The sequence below is a fragment of the Sminthopsis crassicaudata genome, chromosome 5 (assembly GCF_048593235.1).
Source record: "Sminthopsis crassicaudata isolate SCR6 chromosome 5, ASM4859323v1, whole genome shotgun sequence".
NCBI classification, from domain to species: domain Eukaryota; kingdom Metazoa; phylum Chordata; class Mammalia; order Dasyuromorphia; family Dasyuridae; genus Sminthopsis; species Sminthopsis crassicaudata.
In genome coordinates, this window is record NC_133621.1 from 217,351,531 (window position 1) to 217,378,650 (window position 27,120).

The following is a 27,120-nucleotide window of genomic DNA, read 5'->3' on the forward strand; positions in this document are numbered from 1 at the left end:
TTGTAGAAAATACTCAAATCTCATTTATTTGCCATAAGAAGGAGGTATCACAAATACTAACCTCTGAAAAGGCAAAAAGAAAAGTCTCTGACTTGAGCTTAAAAATATCCAAAAATCCAAGACGGATTCACTTCTGCCTTGCTATTTCTCTGCCCAACAAATGGAATTTACCTCTGTTGTATGTGGATCCATACTTCCATGTTAACTTTGGCTTTAACATGTCAATCTATGAACCATATTTTCTCCACAAATACTCTAATAACTGAAGACAAGATGACCCCCCCATGGTCTTCATACATTTGAATAATAGCGATCTCGGTTCTGAAAGTCTCGATGGGCATGCTTTGCATCACTCTTGCTGTGTGGTATTCTTCCAAAAGGCTCATGGTCATTAAAGCAGGATTCAAAAACTTCATCAACAGCTTTCTGAGCATCTTCTTTGCTAACTTTTCTAACAGCCAGAATGGAGCGAAGAGCTCTGTCTCGGACACAAGTCTAAGAAAAACGAGAAAGTTTACTCAGAAAACAAAAGTAGCATTTTATACAAAGCAATTCGAAATAAATATTCTCTTAAGTGATGTCAAAATAAAAGGACCCTTAAAATTTTTCAGGGCATTTTGAGCCCAGGCCCTATTTTATAAATAATATTTATAAAAACTCCCTCATTTAGAAGTCCTTTCCTAATCACACAGAAAGGCAGCATGACAGAGTGAAGAGAGAGCATCTCTCCCAATCAGGAGGAGTCAGGTCCTGCTCTGTAACTGTGGGCATTGGGAAGATCACAACATCTGCAACTCTTAAGACCATTAGCCGCAAAAAAAGAAAAGGTGGTGATGCGCATTTGGAGGAGTTTCCCCCACCCTAAAACTCCCCCAAAGAAATCATAGGGTTCCCTATATCAATACATTTCTAATCACACCAAGAGGCACACTGCTACAAAGTTTCAGCTAAAATGTTCAATTTGCAAACAATCCACATTGAAAATCTAGGGTAAATATTTTTCAAAAGATTATCAGATGAACATCATGTGAAGCAACTGCTGTTCCCCAAGCTACTCTCAATTCTTTTGCTGATTAATCCCTCAGGTAGGATTCATGGGAGAAGAGTTTCATGGAAAAAAACAAAGCATAAAGGCGTTCTGAGTTGAAGACGAGTTATAAAACTGGTCTGAGTTTTATCAATAGAATTAAGATGTGAGGTGCTCACATTAGAGAGTGAAGGTATAGGGAGACATAAGAAGCTTGAAAGTCAGACAAAGAGCTTTTTCTTCTGATATTTTATGAAAATGTTGACAGGAATATCACACAGAAAATATCATAAAGTAAAAATATAAAAAATAAAAATAAAAATATAAAAATTTCATATTCTTTTTAAAGAATAAAAAGTTACTGCATGATCTTAAAAAAAAAATAATCTCTGTCTAAACATAAAACTCTGTTCTTATTCAAATGATCCATCTAACAGTGGACCTTTATTAAGTAGTAGTCATCAAAAAGATGTTAGGCCTCAGCATTCCATGTCTCAGGCAATCCACCACTACCACAAGACTGCTTCAATAGTCAAACAGACCTGTGAGCTCACCACTACGGATATTCCTTCCAGAGATGCAGCTTGCAATTCATCCTATGTAATCCTTGTCTAAGTCCTCCCAAAAATTCACAACAGGACATCCACCTGACATGCTGAGATCCTGCCTCAGATAGGCAATGCAATGCATAGAATGCTGGAAGCAAAATCAGCAAAACCAAAGTTAAATCTGAACTGAGACACTTATTAGTTGTGTGACCCTGGGCAAATTACCTGTGGGTGTCAGTTTCCTCAGCTATAAAGTGAAACTATTAGCACCCACCTTATTGTAAAGATCAAATGAGATAATACAGATGATGCTTAATAAAAGTTTGTTCCCTTTCCTGCCTCATATTTTTCTGACAATTCAAAAAAAACCAATGGAACATGCAGGAGGTCCACTGACTACCTCATGCTCTTGACATGTGACAGTCCTCCCACATGCCACCATGATATCCTTTTCCCCCCCCAGAGTTCACCTCTACTTCTTTTTCCTTCCCTCCCACCTTCTTCTTGTACATATTGCATTAGAAAGCAAACTTGGGGAAGGAACCATCTTAACCTTTCTATCTTCAACTCTTAGCACAGGCCTGGCACACAGTAAGTACTTTGCCCTTGTTGCTTAGTCATCTCAGTCATGTCCAACTCTTCATGAACTTATTTGGTGTTTTTTTTGGGCAAAGATACTAGAATGATTTGCCATTTCCTTCTCCAGATCATTTTACAGTTGAGGAAATTGAGGCAAATAGGGCTTAGTGGCTTGCCTGGGGTCCTAGAGCTAAGAAGTGTTCTGAGGCTGGACGAGAATTCAGGTCTTCTAGGCCGGCTATCTACTGCACAATTCGCTTCCTTAATGGTTATTGCCTTGCTTTGTTGTTGGCTTAACTGATCTTTCCAACTGCTGGTGTCCTCCCTAACTACCTGGTATTCAGCCTATATAGACTTACATATGTTTCTGTGGTATCCTTTATGAAAATGTAAAATCTTTGAAAGTTTGAATTGCTTCATTCTTTGCATGTGTATCCCCAGTGCCCAGGACAAAGTAGACAATTAATACTTGTTGACTGCTTATTTTCTATTTGTGGCAGCCTGCTCACATCCACCATGCACCTGTTCACTGCTCTGAGTAATACTAATTTTAAAACCCAGTCACATGCTAGGCACAGTATAAAATGTGTTTTTGTTTGTTTTTAAATAAATGTCTTTGTTGCTGGGAGAAATTTAGCATCATTAAAGTTCCTCCTTAGTATTTTCCTGAAGGCCAGGCCTCCTATTTATTTAGGAGAATAATTTCTGACTTACATTTTCTGTTGAAATAATAATGATAGTATTTATATAATGCTTTAAGATTTGCAAAGCATTTTATCTATTTAGTTTGACTTTCACAATGACCTTGTATAGTAAATGCTATTATCCCAAAGTCACACAGCTAGTGGTTGAAACCAGATTTGAATTCATGTCTCCCTGATCCCAAGCACAACAGACTATCAGTTGTCAAGCTCTAAAGATTGTCCATCTTGCTGCATTTCATAATCTAGAGAAAAAAAGCACTCTTGGTTTTTGTATGCATAGGTCATTAAACCAAACTCTTAGGTCTATTCCAAGAAGTTCTGAAGGTTGTTGAGACTGATTCAAGTAGCAGAATGTCATCTGCAAAAAGGAGCATCTGTAAACCTTCACCATAACTGACCTCTTCAACTTGTATTTACTCCAAGAACATTTATCTCTCTATTTTATTACTTACCTGATATTAATGATCAGTGTCACCAAAAGTTATCCCTGTTATTTAGTTCAAAGAATCTATTAAGTTTGATGTGTAGATGGAATGGACCATGTAAAAATGCTTTTTTACAGTCAACAAACCCTAAGCAGTGGGATCGTGGACTATACACATTTTTCAGTCAATTGTAACATGGTGATGTGGTCTACAATGGAATTATTACTGGCAAAAGCCAGTTTTCTAATACCATCATCAAGGATGCCCAAAAGAGATCATGTAAATTACTTTTCTAAAAGATTATATACATGGAAAAGAAGGTTCATGGCTCAGCAGTTATTAAAGATTTTCTCAGTTACCTTTTTGTAATGAAATTTTGTAATGATTTTTCCCATATCTTTGTGGATTCGCTCCCCCTTTAGATATTCTGCAAATCAACAAATCCCTCAGCATCCTTACCATCAGCAGAGTCCTATAGCACTGAACTATACAGCAGTAAAAATATGGATTACAAATCTTATACATTTAGTATGGTATAGTGAAAAGTCAGTCAAAAAGCATTTAAGTGCTTACTTCATGCCAGGTACTGTGCTAAGCACTGGGGAGATAAAGAAATGCAAAAACTTGCCCACAAGACATTGGATAAGATGAGAACGATGATGACAGTGATAATAGCATTTATATAATATGATCATGCATCTGTCCATTGCCCTGAGTAATACTAAATTTTTTTTTTAAACTCAGTCAGACACCAGCACCAGTAGAATGTTCATGTTTTTGATGTTTTAATACATCTTCACTGCTAGGGAAAATTTAGGGTCATTACAGTTCCCTCTTAGTGCTTTTTTGAAGGTAATACATCCAGGCTTCCTATTTCTTTTTAGGAACAATTTCCTGTCTACCTTTTTCTATCAAAAATACATATGATCTTAGCAGTGTGACCCCAGACAAGTCACTTACCCCAAATGTTACATACCAAAAAACATAAAAACATACAAAAAAAAAAAAAAAATAGCAGCAGCATTGTATAATGCTTTAACATTTGCACTCTTCACAACAAACCTGAAGGATAGGTACTATTAATATATTTTATATTTTGCAGATGAGAAAATTGAAGCTGAAAAGTTGTGAGTTGCTTTCTGTTACATAGCTACATTGGATTTGGAGTTCAAAGTATCTGAGCTAAGATATGAATTCAGGTGATCTCGATTTAGAATCCAATATACTGTCTATTGCACTATCTAGCTGCCCCAGACTCAGAACATTAGGATTCAAATTCCAACTCAATTTCTTATTAGTCATGTCACTATGGCCAGATCACAGTCTCCATTAAAAAAGTTTTTACACAAACAAAAACAACACAGCCAAGATTAGAAAGCTGGGGGATAAAAATTTATAGCCAGTTTTTCTGATAAAGGCTTCATTTCTAAAATATATATAGACTGCGTCAAATTTGCAAGAATACAAGTCATTCTCTAATTCATAAATGGTCAATGGATATGAACAGAATTTTCAGATGAAATTAAAGCCATTTCTAGACATATGAAAAGATGCTTTAAATCACTACTGATTAGAAAAAAGGCAAATTAAGACAACTCTGAGATACTTCATACTTCAGATTGGCTAAGACGACAAGAAAAAAGAATGATCAATGCTGGAGAGGATGTGGAAAAATTGGCACCCTGATGCACTGTTAGTGGAGTTGTGAACTCCACAATCATGCTGGAAAGCAATTTCAAACTATGCCCAAAGGACTATAAAGTTGTGCATATCTTTTCATCCAGCAGTGCCACTACTGGGTCTGAGGTCCCCCCCAAAAAAAAAATCATAAAAAGAGGGAAAAATACCCACATGAATAAAGATGTTTGCAGAAACCCTTTTTGTGGTGACAAGGAACTGGAAATTGAGTGGATGCCCATCAGCTGGGAATTAGTTGAATAAGTTATGGTATAAGAATGTAATGGAATATTATTCTATAAGAAATGATGAGCAAGCTGATTTCAGGAAAGCCTTATATGAATTGATGTTGAATGGACAGAACTAAGAGAACATTGTACACAGTAACAATAAGATTATGTGATGATTAACTATGACGGACTTGGCTCTTTTCAGCAATGAGCCAATTCAGGATAATTCCAATAGACTTGGGATGGAAAATCCACATCCAGAGAGAGAACTATGGAAACTGAATGTGGATAGATGTAAAGGTCCTGTTGTCTCCAGAAACTGCCGATCGCTCTCTGAGAGGAGATCTACTGTCTCAACTCAATCTCCCAGCCAGATTCTTCTTCCTGTAGAGAGCCTTCCCAACTCTGGCCCAGACAAGACTCCCTTCTCCAGCCCCAATGTTGTTTGTCTTCTTTTATCCTTGCAGAGATTGTATTGAGAACTCAACAGGGCTTGTGAGAAAATACTTCAACCAATGACCTTGGTCCTTTTAAAGGGGCATGTGATAACTCAGGGGCTTAAAGGTTTCTTTAACTCAGGCTTCTTAAAGGTGCAAACTTCTTTTAAACATGTAAACTCTACCTCAGAAGATCAAAGGTGTAAACTCCCTTCAAAGGCCCGAACCAAAGGTGTGAATTCTGAGCCAGAGAACTGTCCAGACAACCTGAGTTCTCACCTTGTAATCCTAACAGATAGAAACATAGTATTTTCACTTTTTTTTTTTATCATGCTTTTTCTTTATCATGTTATTTCCCCCCTTTGATCTGATTTGTCTTGTACAATACAACAAATATGAAAATATGTTCAAGAGGATTGTACATGTTTAACCTCTATCAGCTTGCTTGTTGCCTTGGGAAGGAAGATAAAGGAACAAAAATCTGGAAAACAAAATCTTACAAAAATGAATGCTGAAAACTGTGTATTTGAAAAATAAAATACTATTGAGGATAAAAAAGGGGGGAGGGGATGACAATATTATCCAATCTACCTCAAAAGGTTATTAAGGAAAAAGCACTTTATAAGCTGAAGATGACTGTATAAACTATGACCACCTCCATTCTACAGAGGAAATTTTATCACTAATCTTCGTAGCACAAAATACTACATATATACTTATCTCTGACACTGATAAATAGCTATCTGCCCAGAGCTACAGTATAACCTTAGCTAATGGGTATTCAAGGGCTTAAAGAAAAAAGAATGAAGCATCTATGTCCTACTCCAAGGCTGTCAGATACTTTCCTTCTCTAAAGTTCTCTTCCTCAAAAATTTAAATAGAGTATTTCTAAATTTACATGTTATGTGTATGGTCTCTTCATTGTAACTATAATAATTCTATTAGAGTCATCTAATAATTTTCCTGTAATCTTCATCTGAAAAATAAATTTCACATGAAAAAAGTATTATTAATTTTTCAAACTCTTCAATACTAACATCATTTCTTAATTTGATTAAGTCAGATCTGATTTTAGAGTGACAAAAATAAATCTTCTGGAAATGCCTTTCCTGCTAGCTTTCCAGAGAACCAACTGCTTTCTATTCATTGGTACCTGGGAAGTTTCCTAGTCTCTTACTTCTGAGTGTCATCTAAACCTTTTTTCACAAAACAATCCAAAAAAGGATTTGTTAGTAAAAGCAACAGGTTGTGAAAGTAATCCTATTGTATCTAAAATTCTTAATAAAAATTTTGCTAAGTAAGTAGCTGGGGAACATACAGGAACATAAAGAAAAAGACACATTCCACTTTCAAGGAATGTCTTAATTACCAATCGCACTAAATAATAAATGAATTATCTTATTTTCCCCTCTCCCATCAAATCTGATCAATTGAGAACCCCCCACCCCTTTTCCCCTCTCCAATCTTTCTATGAAACTTCTGGTATCACAGGATCCTGAGTGGAAAAGTATCTTAAAGCTATTATTTATAGTAACTGACATTTACATTGCAAAGTTTGCTAAATATTTTGCATACCCTTATTACTAATGAGATTCACAGCATCTCTATGACATGAACAGTAGATTATTATCCCCATTCTGCAGATGAAATGAGGCTCAGAGAGGTTATATAACCTGTCAGAGTCACACAGCTTAAGTTTCAAAAGCAAAACTTGAAGCTGGTTTTCCCAAGGTCAAACCCAGCACCATTGCTCTGTAAGGTAGCACAGAGGTAATAAATACTCCTAACCCAGGCCCTTCTATTGGAATGAGGTTGTCTCTGTCTGACAAGCTTGCTTCTCAGCATGTCAACACGTCCTAAGTAGTAGCTGGGGGACAGGCACTGGGCTGAGCAGAGCAGACATAAGTTCAAAGGAAGACAATCCCTGGCCTTGAGCTTATATCCCAGCACCAGACCACCACCCACTGGGGAATGGAGACAAAGGGAGGAAGGAGAGGGCAAGGAGAGGCGCATGTCCCAAGGCAGCGTCAAGAAGTAGGATGCAACAACATACCAAGCATTTTTCCATACACCATGCATGAGAAATTCTTTTGGATTATAGTATGAACTACTCCCCATTTCTCCAGTGAAACAAGATCACCTATTTTCCAGCTCCCAGTGTCTAAGTGTTTCAAATCAGATCAAAGTGTAACCTGGGTAATTTTGCAAAGCAACCCAGACATGAGATGCACAACATTCTGAGGATTCTTTTGATCACTCCAGGATAGAATTCATTCCGTCTTCCAAATTTATTACACCACTGACTTCAAAATATTGAAGCCTGGATGGGTCTCATTTTATTAGCAAACTGGCTATTGGTTCCATCATACTGGGGATCTTGGAAAGCAGGATCATAGATATGTAATTGTGATTCCCTTTAGAGAATGCACATAAATTTTCTATTCAATTAGACCATTCTTTCACTAACTGTCTTGTCTAAGCCTAGACATCTATAAGAGAAATACATTTCCTCCCAGTCCATAAATTTTTCAGCCTCTCCCAATAGCCATTTGTAAAGAGCTGAAACTCTTGAGTTGATGCACTGAGGTCGGACAACTGAGCACTTAAGGCTAATTACTGACTGGACATTATATTAGAATATGCTTGGAAAATGGCCCTTCCCACTATTCTGTGCTGCCTAATTGTTTGGTGTATACAGAGAATTGTAGGAAGGAGTAGGGGGTAGAGTAAGACTAGCCAGGGTCACTTTTGGGGTGGGAGACGAAGAGGAAAGGTCGTGGAGATCCTGTGTCCATTCCCTTCACTTCTACCTCTAAAGACCAAGGACTTTTGCTTATCCTGACTCTGACTGATTCTAAGGTATCCAGGGTGCTAACCAGGACATCACAGCCATTAAAGCAAAATCTATTGACTTTGCTTAGTTTTTCTACCAATGTATTTATAGATGCTTCTTTTACTCTTCTGTTAAGGTTCTCAAACCTCACTTATTAAATGTGCTTAATCACTTTTTTTAATCCTATTCTTTCCAGTGGCAATATTGTAGAAGGAATCTGTTTTGTTTCTTACCTGATGGTGCTGTTTTAATCCAAAATTAAATCGTATCATTTCATTGGGAAGTGAGCAGTCTCCACTGAGGTTAGCAGCTCGAACCTAAGACAAAGATAGAAGGTAATTAAAATCAATGCTCATGCTGCCTATCTTCTATCTTTAAGATACCATCTGTTCAAAAAAAATTAGTTGAATAACTGTACAAAATCGTTCCATTTTTTCCAACAAAAAATACAAGATGTCTCAATAGTGTTCAAGTTGTTTTAAGATATCAAAGATTGACTCTGCACTAAGATTTTAGGCATACTATATATGCAAAATTTTAAAGAATTCAAGATAAAGCATATCTGCATAATAAGTTCTTGAGAAAAAAAATCAGGAGTTATTCTGAGTAAAAAGGTGGTGGACTACCAGCGCAGAGTACTACGCACACGGTGACATGTGGTCTCTGTGACAGTTTGTTTTACTTAGCTTTTCTTCCTGATTACAGTGGAGGGCTGTTACGCTGGGGCAGAAGAGTAGAGATATAAAATACAAACATCATCAGCTTTCATGGCTTCTCCAACAGAGGCCACAGACACTCCCACTGGAGACTCTAGACGTCGTTAGAGGCAACAGAATTTTGAAGTGACAGTTTAACTGTCATTCTGTGAGGACAAAGCAGAAGGGCAAAAGATGGCCAAAGTGCCCAAGCATAGCTGGGGCTGGTCCAGTTAGGACAGTGAAGCAATATGGCACTGATCTTGTCAAAGCCATATGTAAGATAGAGCTTACAAGCAGCAACTGATCGTGGATTACAGTGTGGGTTTTTCCCCACTTCTCCTTTAAAAGAGTTGTCTGTGAAAGAAACAGTTTAATTGTCAATTCTGATTATCATTCAGCTGTTTAAAGTGCTCTCTGACTCTGTGACCCCATTTGAGGTTTTCTTGGTAGAGACAGATGCTGGAGTGGTTTGCCACTTATTTCTCCACAAAGAAATTTTTTTTGTTTTTACAAATAAGAAAACTGAGACAATCAGGATTAAGTGACTTGCCCACCAGTAGTCACACAATAAGTCTCTGAGGCCAAATTTGAACTCAGGAAGATGAGCCTTCCTGACTCCAGGCCACCACTCTACCCCCATCCGGGAGAGGCTGCTAACTGTCAGGGCTAAAGAGAGAGAAAAAAAGCCGAAAAGAACTTATTTCTTAAAACCACAGAAGACCTATTTCCTGAGAAAACTGGATTTAGCCCTTATCTTGCAAAAAAGCTTGAAGAGAATAAGGAGAGACATTAACTGATATCTAGAAAAAATTTAAGATGGACTTTAATGTGGGACTGTAAATGGCTTTGGCTGTGATATTTCTCACAGCTAATCTATTATAATTATATCTTTAATTGTTTGGTACATTTCTAAAAAATAATACAGCTAGTAATCTTGATGTGTATTTAAGCCTAAGAGATTAGGGAGGAAGGGTAAAAAAAGAGGGGTTGATATATAAAGAGAGACGAGTGGTAATGGGAAATGGTTTCTCCAATTTATGAAATAAGGAAATATTTAATATTTAATCAACCTGGTTGGGAGCCCGGAGTTAATTATTTAAAGAAAAGTGTAATTTTTGTAATGTGGAAATATCAGAAAATAATCTTTTAACTTTAAATCTAGGATAAGAATAAACTATTACTACAGATGAATATGGTTGACCCAATCCATCTACCAAAGAAAAGTCAGGAATTATATGAGCAAAATTACAAAACACTTGCCACAAAAATAAAGTCAGATTTAAATAATTGGAAAGACATTCAGTGCTCTTGGATAGGCCAAGTGAATATAATAAAGATGACAATACTCCCCAAACTAATGTATTTATTTAGTGCTATACCAATCAGACTTCCAAGAAACTATTTTAGTGACCTAGAAAAAATAACAACAAAATTCATATGGAAAAATAAAAGGTCGAGAATTTCAAGGGAATTAATGAAAAAAAAAAAGTCAGATGAAGGTGGTCTATTATATAGCAGCAGTCACCAAAACCATTTGATATTGGCTAAGAAATAGACCGGTCAATGAGTAGAACAGATTAGGTACAAAGGACAAAAAAGGGTACAACTATAGCAATCTAGTGTTTGATAAACCCAAAGATACCAACATTAGGGATAAAAATGCATTATTTGAAAAAAACTGTTGGGAAAACTGGAAATTAGTATGCCAGAAATTATATATGGAAATATATATATACCACATATATATATATATATATATATAATATATATATACCAAGATAAGATTAAAATGGGTCCATGATTTAGGCATAAAGAATGAGATCATAAATAGATTAGAGGAACAGAGGATAGTCTACCTCTCAGACTTGTGGAGGAGGAAGGAATTTATGACTAGAGAAGAACTAGAGATCATTATGGATCACAAAATAGAAGATTTTGATTACATCAAACTAAAAAGTTTCTGTACAAACAATACTAATTCAAACAAGATTAGAAGGGAAGTAACAAATTGGGAAAATATTTTTATAGTTAAAGATTCTGATAAAGGTCTCATTTCCAAAATATATAGAGAATTGATCCTAATGTATAAGAAATCAAACCATTCTCCAATTGATAAATTGATAATGGTTTTGTTTGCTTTTTTATTTACACATTATTTGTATGTGAGTAAAACGGTTACCCTCTTCTACACGATTATGGTTCTCATTTGAGTTCTTGCTATATTTTAGGGATTAATGTAATTTGAAGTGCCATCCACAAACAGAACATCAGGAGAACTTGCTGATCTGTATTAATTAGGCTTCCTCCCTGATGGTGACAAACATCTTTAGGAAGGACACTTTTCCCTATTTTATGTTATATAAATCACCCAATATCAAAGTTCTTTCCATCTATCAAAAAGTGCTATTTCTAAATTTTACTCCAGGATCTTATTGATATAGCCAATAATCTGCTAAAACCAAAAGTGAGGCCTCAAACTGCTGAAGTGTAAACCCAAATACTCCAAGAAAGCATTCAGAGATCTTGAAATGATGAATGTGGTTGATACTGCAGCCTCCAAAATGCTTGAGGTTACACGTCAATATAAACCACATCTTTAGGGCAACCATCTTCAGAAAACCAAGAAAAGCCCTGGCTTTTGTTTTTAAAGCACCTAGTTCCTGCACCAGGATCTTTTTAAATTTTGTTTTTAACAGAAATCTTTTTCTTCTCCTACCTTCCTAGAGCACCCCACTTCATGGCAGGAGAGAAGAGACACCGAAATCTTTTTAACAAACATGCAGTCAAGCAAAAAAAATTTCCTCACTGGCAGTGCCCCAAAAATATATTTCTCATTCTGCAGCTCCTCTCCTCTTGGTCTAGAGGTAAGGAGCATGCTTCATTATTGGTCCTGGAATCAACAATGGTCAATGCAATGACCAGAGATTTTATAGTTTTTAAATTTGTTTTTACAGTGTTGTTGAAGTATCTCAAATCCCTAAGTAAGATATGACATTCCTATTCCATACTCCCATCTCAGAACCACTTCCCCAAGCTAAATTAGGTAAAACAAACCAGTTCTTCCAGCATAAGGAATCAAGGACACTTCCCAAATGACTTAAGAATGTGTCTGGTCAGACAGTTCAGGCACATTTATCCATATGTCTGCAGGGATGCAGAGTAAACCCTAAATAATTCCAATAAATAAATGAAAACATTTTAAATTATTCACACACATGCAATAACCACTAGACCTCATGATATCTGCTCAGCACAAGCAAAATGGCCTACTACTTGTTATTTTTACAGCAACACAGCTTCATTATTCAAGAGAAGTTTAAAGCATTTAACATATTTTAACTTGCTAAGCAGGCATTAATTCTCACAACACCCAAGGGAGGCAAATATTTAACAAGTTTTCACAAAGGTTTCAGTCTCCTCTCCAAATAACATGGCTTATAATTAAATGTATTTGGGGCTGCATATTAATTTTAACTGAAACATAGAAAGCAAGATCCATGGCTTTTTGTAAATTTGTGAGATCCTGAAATCATTTTAACATTAAAACTAGTGCTCATTTAATTGTACCCTTGAGATGCATATGTATCTGCATGTATACATGTATTTACATATAAGAATAACCTATATAAGCTCATTTACATTATCATATTGGATAAAAAGAAAGTATAATGGGCAATTAGAACCAGAAGATCAACATAATGATTGGGATGCTAAATAGACCAATTCGAGTTGCACTCATGTAACTAGTTCAGATCATTACCATCCATCCTAAGAATGTATTGACTGATCAGTCCAAAAATGTTACAAGTTTTCATACCGATACAGAAGGTTCACATATAATGCACAAATGATATTTTTGTCAGTGTGTGGTCAGAACAATGTTAGTCAGATTATCTGCTCCTGTGTATAAATCCATGCATGTCTTTAGCTACAAATCAAAGTGCTTAATAAATGCCATTTTTATTGACCTTATTTGAGACATAAAGAAAGATGACTAAATCTTTATTTCTGGAATAACTAGAATACCCTGTTTTCCCCACATAATGAACCAAATAATTTTTTGCACTGAGATTTAATCATTGTCACTATCTAATTCTCTGGTTATGCTTGAAATAGTATTAAAAGCTATTCTGAGATATATGCTGAAATTCAACATCTGTTTAAGATATTTATAACATAATTAGGCCAAAGACCAAAAGAGCAGAACATGTGCTTGTTAAATATAAAATAAGAAAAAATTAGTGATCTACATTATAACTTGAATAATACAGGAGTATTATGAAATATCTCATACTTAAGAAAACTAAAGTCAGAAATTAAATTGACCAGACATAAAAAGGTGTGCCTTACCTCTGAACAGGCTAAATGTTTGACATTAGCAAACCAGTCGACATGAGCACGACAATGATCAAATGCATGGATTAGTTCATGAGTGACCACTCGGTTCATGTGAGCTTGATTATGGATATTATTCTGACACAAAACTATCTATGGAATATAAGATAAAAAGGACAAAAGTTAATTTTTATTTCATCTGATCTGCCTGCACTATTCTTCATTCCCAGATTCTAATTCCTTCCATCCCTCCCTCTACACACAGAACATAGCTATGGTACGGCTGAATCAACTTTCTAACTCATATGAATAAAATCTCACATCACTTTCGAGCTGCTTACAAATTAATTTTGAAATAAAAACAAATTTAATTTGTCTTCCAAGCAAAATAGCCAGATTTCCCCAACCACAAAGTATATTAGCCTTAAGGAAAACCCAATCACCCCCAGCTCACACAATAAATGCCCATTCCCTAGACTAGATTTATGTCATTCATGCTGCTACTCATTATCACCTGATATATATACCAACTACTCACATTTTTAAAAATTTAATGTGATTTATTTTCAAATGTATGTTAAACTTAATAGCAATCAATGCAAACAAGAATTTTTAACTGATTATGCATATGAACAGTTCTATTACTCTGCATATTATGCATGTGCACAGTTTTTAATTTGTTGCTTTTTTTTAAGACTACTATCCATTTTTCAAGACCCATTCTGAGTCTTATCACTTCCACAGAAGTCCCCAACGTGGTTTCTGACCACTTTAGGTTCTGCCTTCTCCTTCTGAGAACCTCAAGTCTATGCCACCCAATTCAGCTCACATAGTGTGTCCTCTAATCTTTGTCTCCTCCAATACAGCCAACACTGATTAAGTGCCTTTTGTGTGCAGAGGACACAAAAACAGAGACCGTGCTCATATCAATCTTTTTTTGTCTCCTCCCCAGCATGAAGCACAGTGCTAAGAGCATATATAGCAATGAAATCAATATAGCATTAAAGCCTATCTCTCTCCTTGGTTCTAAGAGCTTGAGCTCTCACCCGCCTTCTCTGGCTTCAAAATCTCCCTGACTGAATCCTGGCTGAGGATCCTAGCTTATAAGCTCCATCCTGAGTATAAACCAATCATTATATCACTAAGAAACCATTATTTGTTGTAGGATTAAATCAATGCTAAACTAGTTCTATTTCATTTACTTTCCAGCTCACTAATTTCAAGTAAGGGACAGAAGGTCCATGATAGTTCAAGGAGCTAAAGAAAAGGTAAAGAGTCCAAGAGATGAATTTCTGATGCCAAGGTCACAACTAGAATCCACTTGGAGCTTCAAGGCCTTTGAAAGTAGGAATCACACTGAAACAACTGTGCTCCTGTCACAATATAGTGAGCAAGGGAGCTGCCTGGTGATGGGAGGTGCACCACTACCTAAAAAATGAAGTAAAATCATATATCTTGTGGAAAACAGTCCCTTCTACATCACTAGAGAATACGAGACACTGTAATTTGGAAATGCCACAAAAGACAACATTCCTTCTTTTGAACATCATATTCCCACTTAACACCATCATCTTCTAGCTTTGTCTCCACAGTCTATTCATGTCTAAAACACTTTCACAATGACCTCATCTCCCTCTCTAGCTCATACCCTTGCCATCATCTGCAGGCACTTCAGCACTATGCTGCCAATCCTCCTCCTGGGCCTTTTCCCTGTCCCCCATGTGTCCCTGACTCTCACCACTGACCTCCTGGGCTTTAAGTCCCAACTTAAATCCCACCTTACAGAGGACGCCTTTCCCAAGCCCTCTTAAGTGCAGGGCGACCCCTCCTTTAGCCATTTCCTGTAATGGGCCACAACACTGAACTTGAAACAAAGGATTCTTATAAAGTACTAAGTCAGTGGGATTGATATAGATAATAGTTATGTAATTTAGCATTGTTCAGTATGATTGATTTCATCCTACAAGGAGGTGTTATGGACCAGAAACAAGGTATTGAGTGGATCTGAGGAGACAATGGTTAAATCTAGTTTAGCACTGATTTAATCCTACAACAAATAATGGTTTCCTACTGATATAATGATTGGTGTATACTCAGAATGGGGCATATAAGCTAGAAGCCTCAGCCAGGATTAGAAGCCTCAGCCAGGATTCAGTCAGGGAGATTCAGAAGCCAGAGAAGGCAGGTAGGAATGCAAGCTCTCAGAACCAAGGAGAGAGATAGACCTCCAGGAAAAACTAGGCAAGCCCCCAGTGAAGAAGACAAGACTTTGAAGGAGACAATAAAGGATTTGGACTTTAACCCCTGGCTACTCATATAGTGATTACTGAATGAAAAGAAGGCTGCCTCCAGAAACCCAAGAAAGTTTGCTTTGTATTTATTTGCTTGAGTGCTATCTCTCCCAAGTTGAAACAAGACCCTGAGTGGTGAGGAGGAGCCAAGGAGATGAAGGGAAGAGGGAGCACATTCCAGGCACGAGGGACAAACAGAAGGAAAATATGGAGAAGAATACATGTTTCCAGAGTCCTGGCCACCAGAGTCCTTTTTTCCCTTTGGAGAGTCCTCCTGAAACTGCTGAGCTCCAAGGCCCAGCCTTTCTCGAGCTCCCAAACTGCCTCTCTGTACCATCACAAGGGATCATCTGACAGCCACTCCCCTATCCCCTAAGATGCTGCCATCCTCCACAGCTGACTGCACCCTTTTCTCAGACACTTCTCCATCATCAGCCAATGCTGCCACCTCCAGGGAGCTCTGCCATTGATCCACCTTGTACTTCATCATCCAAGATGTCTAACTCCAACTCCCTCCTCTTTACTTATACCAAGCTTGGGCTCCACTTTCATCATGCTTTCTAGTCCTTAAATCCTTCCCATTCTCCCATGCCATTATCCCCCTTTCTCCCTACACTCACTTTCTTACCCATTAAATGGCAACCTCCAATCCTTTTATCCCTCTGACTTTCTACTATCAGGCAAATCTAGACCACTAACGAAACAAGTCCCTTCTCACCATTTCCTTTGTTCCTGCTCCCAGGCTAACAAACATTGCTGGGGAATTCACAAAATAACTCTCAGTGCATCCACTACAAATATAACCACCCCTCCCAAAATATAGAGCTCCCCAATTAGCTGAACCCTCACAGTGGCTCAGCAGTATTTTCATTCCAAGCTTATTTACTATCCTTTTCCCCTCAGTAGTTGTTCTAAACCCATTTTATGCTCCACAGATTTCCAACTCCATATTCACCCTCTCTAGTCAGATTCGTCTTCCACTTTTCTGAGAAAAGGACCTAAGTTGAACACCTCCAATTTCCCTCCTCCTCACCCTCAAAATTTCTATCTTCTCTAACTTTTTCCTGTCTTTCTTCCAGTCTTAGAAGTGTCTTTCCCAAACCTTCCAAAATGATCAGTCCTGTTTTCTGTTACATCTATGACCTCTTCCCCAACTACCAGCTACTTCCCTACAACTTACAAATGTAACTTTATCACCTCTCTCCTTAAGCTTCCCCTTGACTCTGTTACCATCTCTTCCATCTTTTCACCACCAAACTTTTAGAAAGCTTAGTTCTATTACCTCTACTAAAATCATTATTTCCAAATTTGTGGGATTTATTATTTTTCTGACAGCTGCTCTGGAAAAGAGTTCTGAGTTTAAGCTAGTCCTTGAACCTGATTTTAAATATCATTCAATTCAATATAGATTTAGCATATCACAGGAAGATATTGGGGAGGACCAGAGAGAATGAAACTTGATTCTGGTTGGGTCATCACAATGAACTAAATTTGAAGCAATTTTCATTTCCAGCCCTAAATTGAAGCATTGATTTCTGAAAGGTCATGCAAATTTTTTTTTTTTCAATTGCTTCTCCCACATCCTAAAATTTGTTATTGTAATTTGATCTAATGATGGCTTCTGTATTGGATGTCCAATTCATTGGACAATTTCTAGTAGACTTATCTAGGAAATAAAATTATTTTTTGATAAAATCCTTACCTTCTTTAACTCATAATCCAGTCACTTCTTAACCTATTCTGAATCTGTTCTGATGAAACTATTATCTTGAAGTTTACTATTGACCCTAAATCGCCAAGTTCAATGGGCTAGATACAGTCCTCACATTCTTTGATCTCTCTATAGTATCTAATAATAAGAACAAATTTTCATATAAGAATACTTCAAAGATTATCAAATATTTAAATACCTGACATTGGTGCTTTTTCTGCCTTCCCCAGCTTCTATAACAACACTGACCTCAGCTGACTTTACTTCTTTCCTTTCCAATCCCTGTTCCTCTGCTTCTTACTGAGGCTGCCCTTCCTCCTTTTACCTCCAAATGCAGGTGTTCCCCAAGATTCTGCCTTTGCACTCCTCTTTTACCCTCTATTTGTTTCTCTCCATTTCCAGAACTCCAAGTCTCATCCCTGTGAATTATACCCCCACTCTCCCCACTACATTCACTCTCCAGATCTGACCTGTCCATCTCAGAATTAAAGAATCTCGGCAATGCAAGCAAAGTCAAGCATCATCAAGTTCGATCCATATCTTAATAGCAATCCACTCTATAACATTCCTAACAAGCAACCATACAGCATCTGACGAGATCCATTGATGGGGAACTGGTTCCCTCCCAAGATAGCTCAATCAATTCTGGGAAAATTCTGTTAAGAGTTTCAGTTAGCAAGAGTTTCCCTTAAGTAGAGTCAAAATCTACCCACCACATCTGCCACTCATCTGAAACTGCAACCCGTTTCCAAGTTCCCATTCCACATTTCTCACTTTCTCCCTTCAAACAGATAAAGATCCTGAGGCAAACAGAAATCAAATGTCTTGCCCAGGGTCACACAGCTTCTCATCATGTAAGGATAGATTTTAACTCAGACTCCTGACTCTAGGCCCAGCATTCTACCAACTGCACTACCACACTGCCAACCACAGACCCCTTTTACAAGGAGTGATCTGTCCATGATAACACAGTTAAAAAGTCTTAGAGGCAGATCTGAACCATGTTTTTTTTCCAGACTCCAAATTCAATTCTCCATAACCCCTCATTGCCTAGGACCCTATTTCTAGATATGCATGAGATACAATGGAAATCAGGAGACTTGAGTTCTAGTGCTGATTCTGCCAGTGACCTTCTGTGCATCCTTGGGTAAAACAAGTCACTAAGATATTTGGGCCTCAATCTCCACATCTGAAAAATGAAGGGCAGGATATGATGACCTCTAAGGTCCCTTCCAACTCCAACACTCAATGACTCATGATCACCATACTAGTGCAGGCCCCCATTTCTTCTAGTCTAGACTAGATCAATAACCTCTTAAGGAAATCTGCTAGTCTGGCAGAGCCCTGACACACAGGAAGACATGAGTTTAAATTCTCCTTCATTTATTATCCTTATGACCCTAAGTCACTTACATTTTTTGATCCTCTGTTTCTTCATTTGTAAAATAGGAATAATAATAATATGTACCTCCCAGAGTTATTTTGAAGATCAAATGAGATAATATGTGAATTCAAACTCTTCCCCCTCTAATTTATCTGTCCCAAAGAATAACACATATCATTTCACTTGCTACCTCAAAAACTTTCCATGGTTCCCATCACCAGCCAAAAGTAATTCACTTGGAAACAGTCAGCAAGCATTTAAATAAATAACATTATGAAAGAAATGTGCTCCTTAACCGAGCATTCCAAGAAATCTACGATCTAGCTCTACCCTCTTCAAACTTCATTTCTTATCGCTTCCTTATACTGCAGTCAAATTGGACATTCACTATACCCCCAACACCTCATGCTTTTCTACCTCTACCTTTTTTTAACTCACAAGATTCCCTTTCCTTGAGATTCTGTACCCCCAACTTCATCCTACTCATGCTATAAGGCTCAATGGAAACAGAGCCTCCTCCAGGAAGCCCCCAAGCTAGAAGTGTCATATCTTTTCTCTAAACTGCTTCAGCACTATGTATCTCCTACAGGGCCCTTACATGCTTTATCCTATACTGCATTTACATAGGTACTAATAGTCTCCTTTATTAGACTGTAAGAGCCTCAAAAACTGTGGTGGGTCTTATTCTTTATATAACCCACAGTGTCACAGACACACACAGAGAGAAGGTGTTCATTAAATGTTTTCTGACTGAAAACAATCCAGCACAACTCTTACCTGGGATGTGGCTGCATCAAAACCTCCGCTGACATTTCCATTACAATCTTCGCAAGAAAAATGTCTGTCTCTGTAAACAGTGCTAAAAGGAAAGAATATATGGATTTAAGGAAAGGCCACCTTAACAATAGCATATTGGGGGGAGGGAGGGCAGGATGTGAACATACAATCCGGCCCATGATTGGAGCTAAAATGGGAAGAGACTCTGAACAGAGTAGAAGTGATGGTTTCAGGGGTGTGTTTCTCACTAGTCACCACAAGATGGCCCCCATGATAAAGCCAGCTAAAGATCTAGTTTAAGGGATTCTTAAATTTACTATGCTATGCCCTTGGCAGGCTGGTAAGGCCTAGACCCTTTCTCAGACTAAGGACTTTAATATATAAAATAAAATAAAATACACAGTATTATGAAGAAAACAAATTATACTGAAATGCAGTTATAAAAATATTTTTTATAAAAACAAATTCATGGACCCCAGGTTAAAAACCCCTGATCTTTTTTTTTTTTTCGTAGTTTCATCTTTCATTTATTAAATTTAAATTTGACAACCCACTCTATTGTTCTATCCTGTTGGGTTCTTTTTTTTTATTTTTATTTTTACAAAAATTTTATGCATAGGTAATTTTCCAGCATTGACAATTGCAAAACCTTTTGTTTCAACTTTTCCCCTCATTTCCCCCACCCCTTCCCCCAGATGGCAGGTTAACCAATACATGTTAAATATACCATACATGTATACACATCCAAACAGTTATTTTGCTGTACAAAAAGAATCGGACTTTGAAATAGTGTACATTTAGCCTGTGAAGGAAATCCAAAATGCAGGCAGACAAAAACAGAGGAATTGGGAATACTATGTAGTGGTTCACAGTCCAGTGGACCCAGAGTTCTTTTTCTGGGTGTAGCTGGTTCAGTTCATTACTGCTCTATTGGAACTGATTTGATTCATCTCATTGTTGAAGATGGCCACGTCCATCAGAATTGATCATCATATAGTATTGTTAAAAACCCCTGATCTTAATTGTAAATTGTTTTCCCTTACAACCAGCAAAGAGGCTATAGTTCAGAATTATCTAGATGACCTAGAATGGGATTTTAAATGTTCTCTATGTCAGATATGATGAGTGGGCAGGTCAGGAGTTCATAAATAAATCAGAAGATGGGCAGAGAGCCAGCATGTAGAAAGGCCTCTTCCAACTCTGTAATTCTGAGGCTGTAGGATGATCACATCTGTGTGTCATATTTAAAGGGGCATACAATAGCATAAATATGTGGCATTTATTTATGTGACATATGATAAGAAATCTTAAGTGATCTGTTTTTTGGAGCTGAGATATAAAACTGCACTTAGAAAAGATCTGCTTACCAACCAGAACGCTTCATAGCATCCAGCAGAAGCTTGACAAATGGACCTAGAATGATATGGAGTCAATTACACTAGGTTAAAAAAATCCAACAAGTAGAATTATCAAAAAACAGTACATAATGTTATAAAAACTAAATTATTCATAATTTCTAACTTCACAGATTATATAGAATTTCAAACTAGGAAAAGACCTCAGCAGTTCCATAATCTAAAGCTCATTTAAGGATAGAATAATGACTGAGTGGTCACACATAACTTTGCAAGTAGCCCTCCAAGAAATGGGAGTCCACCCCCTCCCCGCTGCACTTTAGATCATCCTACTTGTTGGAAGTTTCTCCTTACTTCAAGTCTATTATTTGCCTTTTCCACCCATTTCAGCCTAGTTCTGCCTGGGGATCATCAGGACAGAGGTAATGCTGCCTCTCTCACATGACAGGCTGCATGGTATTCAAACACAGTGCTGCCTTAGAATAAGTGAGGAATGAAAATTTTAATAATACCAACTCACTAACACAAGGGCTTATTTAAGTAAAACATTGATACCAATGGCAAACATCTCCAGAAAGAATCCTGAGCAGAACCAGGTGTACTTTTACATTCGTTTGCAATCAAAATAATCAAAGGTCTTAAGACTTTATTGAGCATGGCATGAGTCCCATGTTTGGCAATAACAACAACAACAAAAAAAAAAAAAAAAAAAAAAAAAAAAAGGCCAAGCACGTGATATGGCTGCTAAAAAGCTAATGCTTGCAGGAATACCACTTCATAAAAACAGAGTTCAGGATCCAAATCAAAGGTAGAAATAGTCCCACTATGCTTTATAACAGTCACACCACATGAGCAACTCTGTGTCCAGCTTAGAGCAGCTCACTGACAAAGTAGAATGTCCAAAGGACAGCCAAGACACAAACTTCCTATGAAGAACAGTTAAGGAAAGTAGGGATTTTAATCTTTCTAAAGAAAAATGAGAATTTAGAGAACTGCTATCTTGTGATGACTGCCTCATTTGTCAAATATTTGATGAGTTGCCATATAGAGAGTTAAGTGTCTGAGTCTGTGTCACTCCAGAGGGTTAAAACAGTAGGAGATATCACATAGCATTCTTATAGGAAAAAAAAAAAAAAAAAAAAATATGGAGAGATGTGGATTAAGCCATTTGTCTCCCAAAATAGGAATGTGAGCCCCAAGCTGAGAAGGTACGAAGATGGGCTGTATACCACCGTCCTCCCCGTGACTAGTCATGGGCTCATCTGCACACAATTATTCCCTCCCCACATTTGAGGCCCTCAGAGCCATACACTGAGAGCAGCCACACAAACAATTGCTCAAGCTCCCCAGACCTCAAGCTGCATCATCATCCTCTTAGTCGTGGGCTCTATGCTCAAAGGCTTCGGTCAGTGAGTAATGCCCACAAATACTCTTTTCATGAGCAAGCATGGATGAGTTGTAATTGTATTACCTTTAATCCTAAATAAATTCCTCTTCTAAATTTCTCTTTGTCTATTAAGGGTAACAACTTCCTTCCAGTATCCCAGGTACACCTGTGTTATCCTTGAGGCCTCATTCTCCCAAAACCCACTTATCTAAGGAGCTGCTCACTCTGCTTATGTCTACCTCCATAACATCTCACAAGTTTTCTCCTCTCCACCTATATACTTCCTACCCTAATTAAGCCCAGATTTTTGCTTTAGCCTTCTTATTGACCTTATTGCCATCTCAGCTATCTTCCCCCTTCAACACAGCTACCATGTAGCTGTTAAAAAGGACATTCCTAATGCATAGAACTTGATCATGGTACTCCCCTACCAATAATCTCCAGTGGCTTTCAATTGACTCTAAGATCCAATGCTTATCCTTTTCAAATTTTGTGAAATCTTACAATATATATACAATATATATGTTGTTAGTAGTTTGGAAGCAAATTTTTATGATTTATAAATGAGTGGGGTGTGTGTGTGTGTGTGTGTGTATATATATTCATTTATAAATTATATAAATTCTAAATATATCTGCACTGAAGGTGCATGTGATCAAAAGTTTGAAGACAACTGGATTACATAATAGTTCAATTAAACAGATTTGGAACTGGTTGAAGAACTAAGCCTAAAAAGTAATTATTAATGGTTCATTGTCAACCTAGAAGGAGGTCTCCAACACAGTAATCAGGGATCTATTTGCCCCCATGCTGTTTAATGTTTTTAATCAATGACTCGAATAAGAGGACCTATGGAATGTTCATAGAATTTGCAAAAGACATACAACTCAGATGGAAAACAAACATACTGAATGCCAGGCAGGATCCACAAGGATTTTGAGAAAAAGAACATAGGGCTGAAACTTACACAATGAAATCCAACAGGGAGAAATGCAAAAGCTTAAGATTTTTGTTCAAAAAAATCACCTTTATGAGAAAACAAGGTTGGGTTGCAGTTTGTCTGAAAATGTTCTGAGATCTGGTGGGCTCCTAACTCAGTGCACATTAGCATGATAGCCAAAAAGCTCTAATATCTCTAAAGCCTAACTACCAGGAATGAAATAATAGGACCTCAGCACTCTGTCCTGGTCAGAGCACATCTGCAGTACAGTGGCACCATTTAAGTAGGGTCTTAATAACCTGGAAACCATCAGAGAAGGACACAATCAGGAGAAATCATACCATAGAAGGATCAGTAGGAGAAAGTGGGGATAATTAGCCTAGAAGAAACTCAGAGGAGATACATCAGATGCCTTCAAGTATGTAAAGGGTAACCCTGTGGAAGGGGAATTTGACTGTTGCATTTGACAGAACCAGAAGCAATAAGCAGAAATTGAGGCAAATTCAGATCTGATGTCAGAAAAAAGTTCCTGACAATAAGCGCTATTCAAAAATACAATGAGATGCACAGCACAATATGCAATCAGTATGAAGGGACTTGGGTTTAAATCTTTGTTTGCCTCTTACTATCTATGGGAACTTGGACAAATTTCTTAATCTCTCTCTCAGATTCAGTTTCCTTATCTATGAAATAAGGAAATCAGATCAGACCTCTGAAGTTCCTTCTGGCTTTAAATCTAAAATTCAGGAGCTCAAGTGTTCCCTTCATCTTCAGTCAGAAGCTGGATGAACACTTGATGAGTATGTTCTAGGGAAGATCCCTTTCTGGGTATGAATTAAACTAGATGGCCACTAATGCCCCTCCCACTTCAATATTCTGGTATAAGGACAGAGCTGGATGGGACACTTGCTCTGAAGTCAAGAGGACCTGAATTCAAGTCCAGTCTCACATACTTAATACCTCCTCGCTGTGTGGCCCTGAGCAAGTCACTTAATCCCAATTGCCCCACCCCTCTCTTTCTCACTCACACACATACATACACAAATTCTGGTGAAAGTTACAGGTTCATTATAGAGAAGTTCCTAATACTTCCAAATGTATTTGCTGTACAAAAATGGAATAGGCTCCATCACTAAGAAATGTTCCAGCAGAGGATATTCTAGACATTTTTTCCCACAATGCTGGGGATAAGGGCTGGAGGGAGAAGGGAACTTAAAACAAATGACCTCTGAGGACCTTTCTAGGGAATTATGCCCAGAAAGTAACTTAAAATACCCATTGTTATTGTTATTACCCAGTCATTTTAATTGTGTCCAATTCTTTGTGACCCTGGGGGTTTTCTTGGCAAAGATACTAAGTGGTTTGCCTTTTTCTTTTCCAGTCCATTTTACAGATGAGGAAATTGAGGCAAACAAGATGAAGTGACTTGCCCAGGTCCACACAGCAATTATGTATCTAAATCTGGCTTTGAACTCAGGAAAATAAGTCTTCCAGATTCCAAGGCAAGTGCTCTATTCACTGTGCCAATTACCCTTAATTAAGAGAGCTTGTTATACACCTCAAAGAGGGCAAAAATATATACACTGGAATATTCATAGTATCACTTTTTCTGGTTGAAAAAAAGAGCCAGGAAACAAAGTGGCCACCCAGATGGGACACAACTAATGACTAAACAAGTTCTAGGGCAGGGAGGTAAGGGAACATTACAGAGCTATGAGAAACAATGAATGCGATGACTACAAAGAAGCAGGTGAAATAAGACAAAGGGAAGCAAGCCGATATACATGACTTTAACAATCTCGTCAATGGAACAAATAGCAGAACAAACGAAGGTGAGTGTTGTAAAATGTAATGGCCAAATTTGGCCCCAAAGAAAACATAAGAAAACTCCTTCCATATGTGGCAAACAACAAACCTCATATTTGGTTCCTGGGGCTTTATTTTTAATTAATTTTTTTTAGGTACCACGTTTTTAATTTTTTTTCCTTCCACTAGGAGAAAGAAAAGTAGAATAGGGGGTGAGAGAAAATAAAATCCTTGTAACAAATACAGTTAGGGGGAAAAAAAAAAATCCTGTATTGGTAACTTCCAAAGATGGGTTGGTCTCATTCTATCTACACAGTCTCTCAGCTGTCTATGAAGAGAAGAGAAGCAATCTTCTTCATCAGTCCTCTGGAATCATGCATTAAATGAGTTTTTTAAGCTTTTCAAAAAAAAAAAAAAAAGAAAGAAAAAGAAAGAAAGAAAAGGAAAACTTCCTTTCTTTTGTTCTTTTTAGGGGGGAGGGAAGAGGGAGAAAATTTCACGTGTCCAATTTGGTTAATATTTTTCCCCTCCTTTTTACCCTATTATAATGTGCAGCTTTAAAACTGTGAGTCCCAATAGCATATGGAGCCTCATAACTGAATGTGGGGGGTGCAAAATGATATTATTACTAAGTATTTGATTTGTATATTTATAATATACCATCTATAACATCCCAGGTCACATAAAAATTTCTCAGGCAAAAGAGTTGCAAGTGAAAAGTTAGAGAAACACTGCAATAGGCAGTTCTTTTGGAGGGAAGAGTGCAAAGGATTATGTGGGGAAGAATAGGTGACGTAACACAAAAGATACCAATAATTTTTAAAAGTGAATGACTCTCATGGGCAGCTAGGTGGCGCAATGGAGAGAGCACCAGCCCTGAATTCAGGAGGACCCGAGTTCAAATGTGTCTCAGACACTTAACACTTCCTAGCTGTGTGACCCTGGGCAAGTCACTTAACCCCAATTATCTCAGGGGGGGAAAAAAAAAAAAAAAAGTGATGACTCCAGTCCCTAACTAATCTCAGACCTCAGGAACTAGAAGCAATCTAACACGTGAAAAGAGTTGACCGGGGATGGCTGAGAACTGGTTTCCAATCGTGGCTCTGACACGGACCAGCTGCGTGACCTTGGATCCGTCACTTAACCACTTCCTGCCTCAGTTGCCCCCTCTGGGAAAGGAGGGTAACAAAGCTCCCGCGTCAGCAGCAGGTGTGAGGGCTAAACGAGATAACCTTATGGCACGTAGCACGTTCCTGCCACATAATATACACTACATAACGTTAACCACAGTTACTGTATATTACTGCCACCGGCCTGCATGGGCCTAGTTTAGAGCCCAAGGGCACGGGTTTGAAACACCCAAGAGGAAGCTCCAGACGCCTGCGCTGCGCCTGCGCCGTCCCCACCCTCACCCCCGCCCGCCGACCACCACGTCCCCGCCAGATTCCGGATGGCCCTTCCACCCCGCGGCCTTTGACCCCTACGGGCCCGCCCCCCCGCCGGGCCGCCTACTTCGATCCACCGCCTTGAGGAGCATCAGCTGGCATTTCTGATTGTGGGTGCAGAAGCTGGTGGCCAGGAAGCCCCGCTTGGGCTTGCCCTCCGAGAAGCGCTCGGGGAAGACCTGGTAGGAGAACTGCTGCTGCTCCTCCCGCTCCCGCTGCCGCTGCGGTTCCGCGTCCGCGCCCTCCATTCGCGCCCCGGTCCCGCGGCTGCGACCCAGGCGGCACTAGCCGCCCCACCCGCCGAGCACCTGACCGGGGGAAGGGGGAAAAGGTTACCGGCAGCCAACCAAAGCGAACAGCCCCTTCCTTCCCGGCCGAGCTCCCGGGCCCCACCGGGCAGGACAACCTGAGTCCGGGCCCCGCCCCTGGACGCTCACGTGGTCCCGAAGCCCCGCCCTGGGGAGGGGCCATCTGCGAGGGGCGGGGCGTAAAGTGCCTCCCACATTCCCCGGAGTGGGTGGAACTTGGGAG

The 27,120-nt window shown here is 38.4% G+C and overlaps 1 protein-coding gene across 2 annotated transcripts; it reads right to left on the minus strand.

The window, feature by feature from the left end:
- Nucleotides 1-27,120, minus strand: ATP23 (ATP23 metallopeptidase and ATP synthase assembly factor homolog). 2 transcript variants are annotated; one of them, XM_074269813.1, is made up of 6 exons: nucleotides 26,657-27,026; nucleotides 21,024-21,069; nucleotides 19,657-19,738; nucleotides 13,509-13,646; nucleotides 8,694-8,777; nucleotides 1-495 (listed from the first exon to the last, which is right to left on the minus strand). In XM_074269813.1, exons 1-6 carry the CDS (start codon nucleotides 26,835-26,837, stop codon nucleotides 292-294), a joined length of 735 nt encoding a protein of 244 aa, XP_074125914.1. In that variant the 5' UTR covers nucleotides 26,838-27,026; the 3' UTR covers nucleotides 1-291. The 2 variants fall into 2 exon arrangements, with proteins under 2 accessions (XP_074125914.1, XP_074125915.1); XM_074269814.1 differs by lacking the exon at nucleotides 13,509-13,646 and having other exon boundaries at nucleotides 26,657-27,120.

Coding starts and splice junctions, on each gene's coding strand:
- ATP23 (XM_074269813.1), bottom strand. CDS start 26,837: ATGGAGGGCGCGGACGCGGAACCGCAGCGGCAGCGGGAGCGGGAGGAG. Junction 21,070..26,656: donor CCTCAAGGCGGTGGATCGAA/GTAGGCGGCCCG, acceptor ATATCATTCTAG/GTCCATTTGTCAAGCTTCTG. Junction 13,647..19,656: donor TTGATGCAGCCACATCCCAG/GTAAGAGTTGTG, acceptor TATATTCCATAG/ATAGTTTTGTGTCAGAATAA.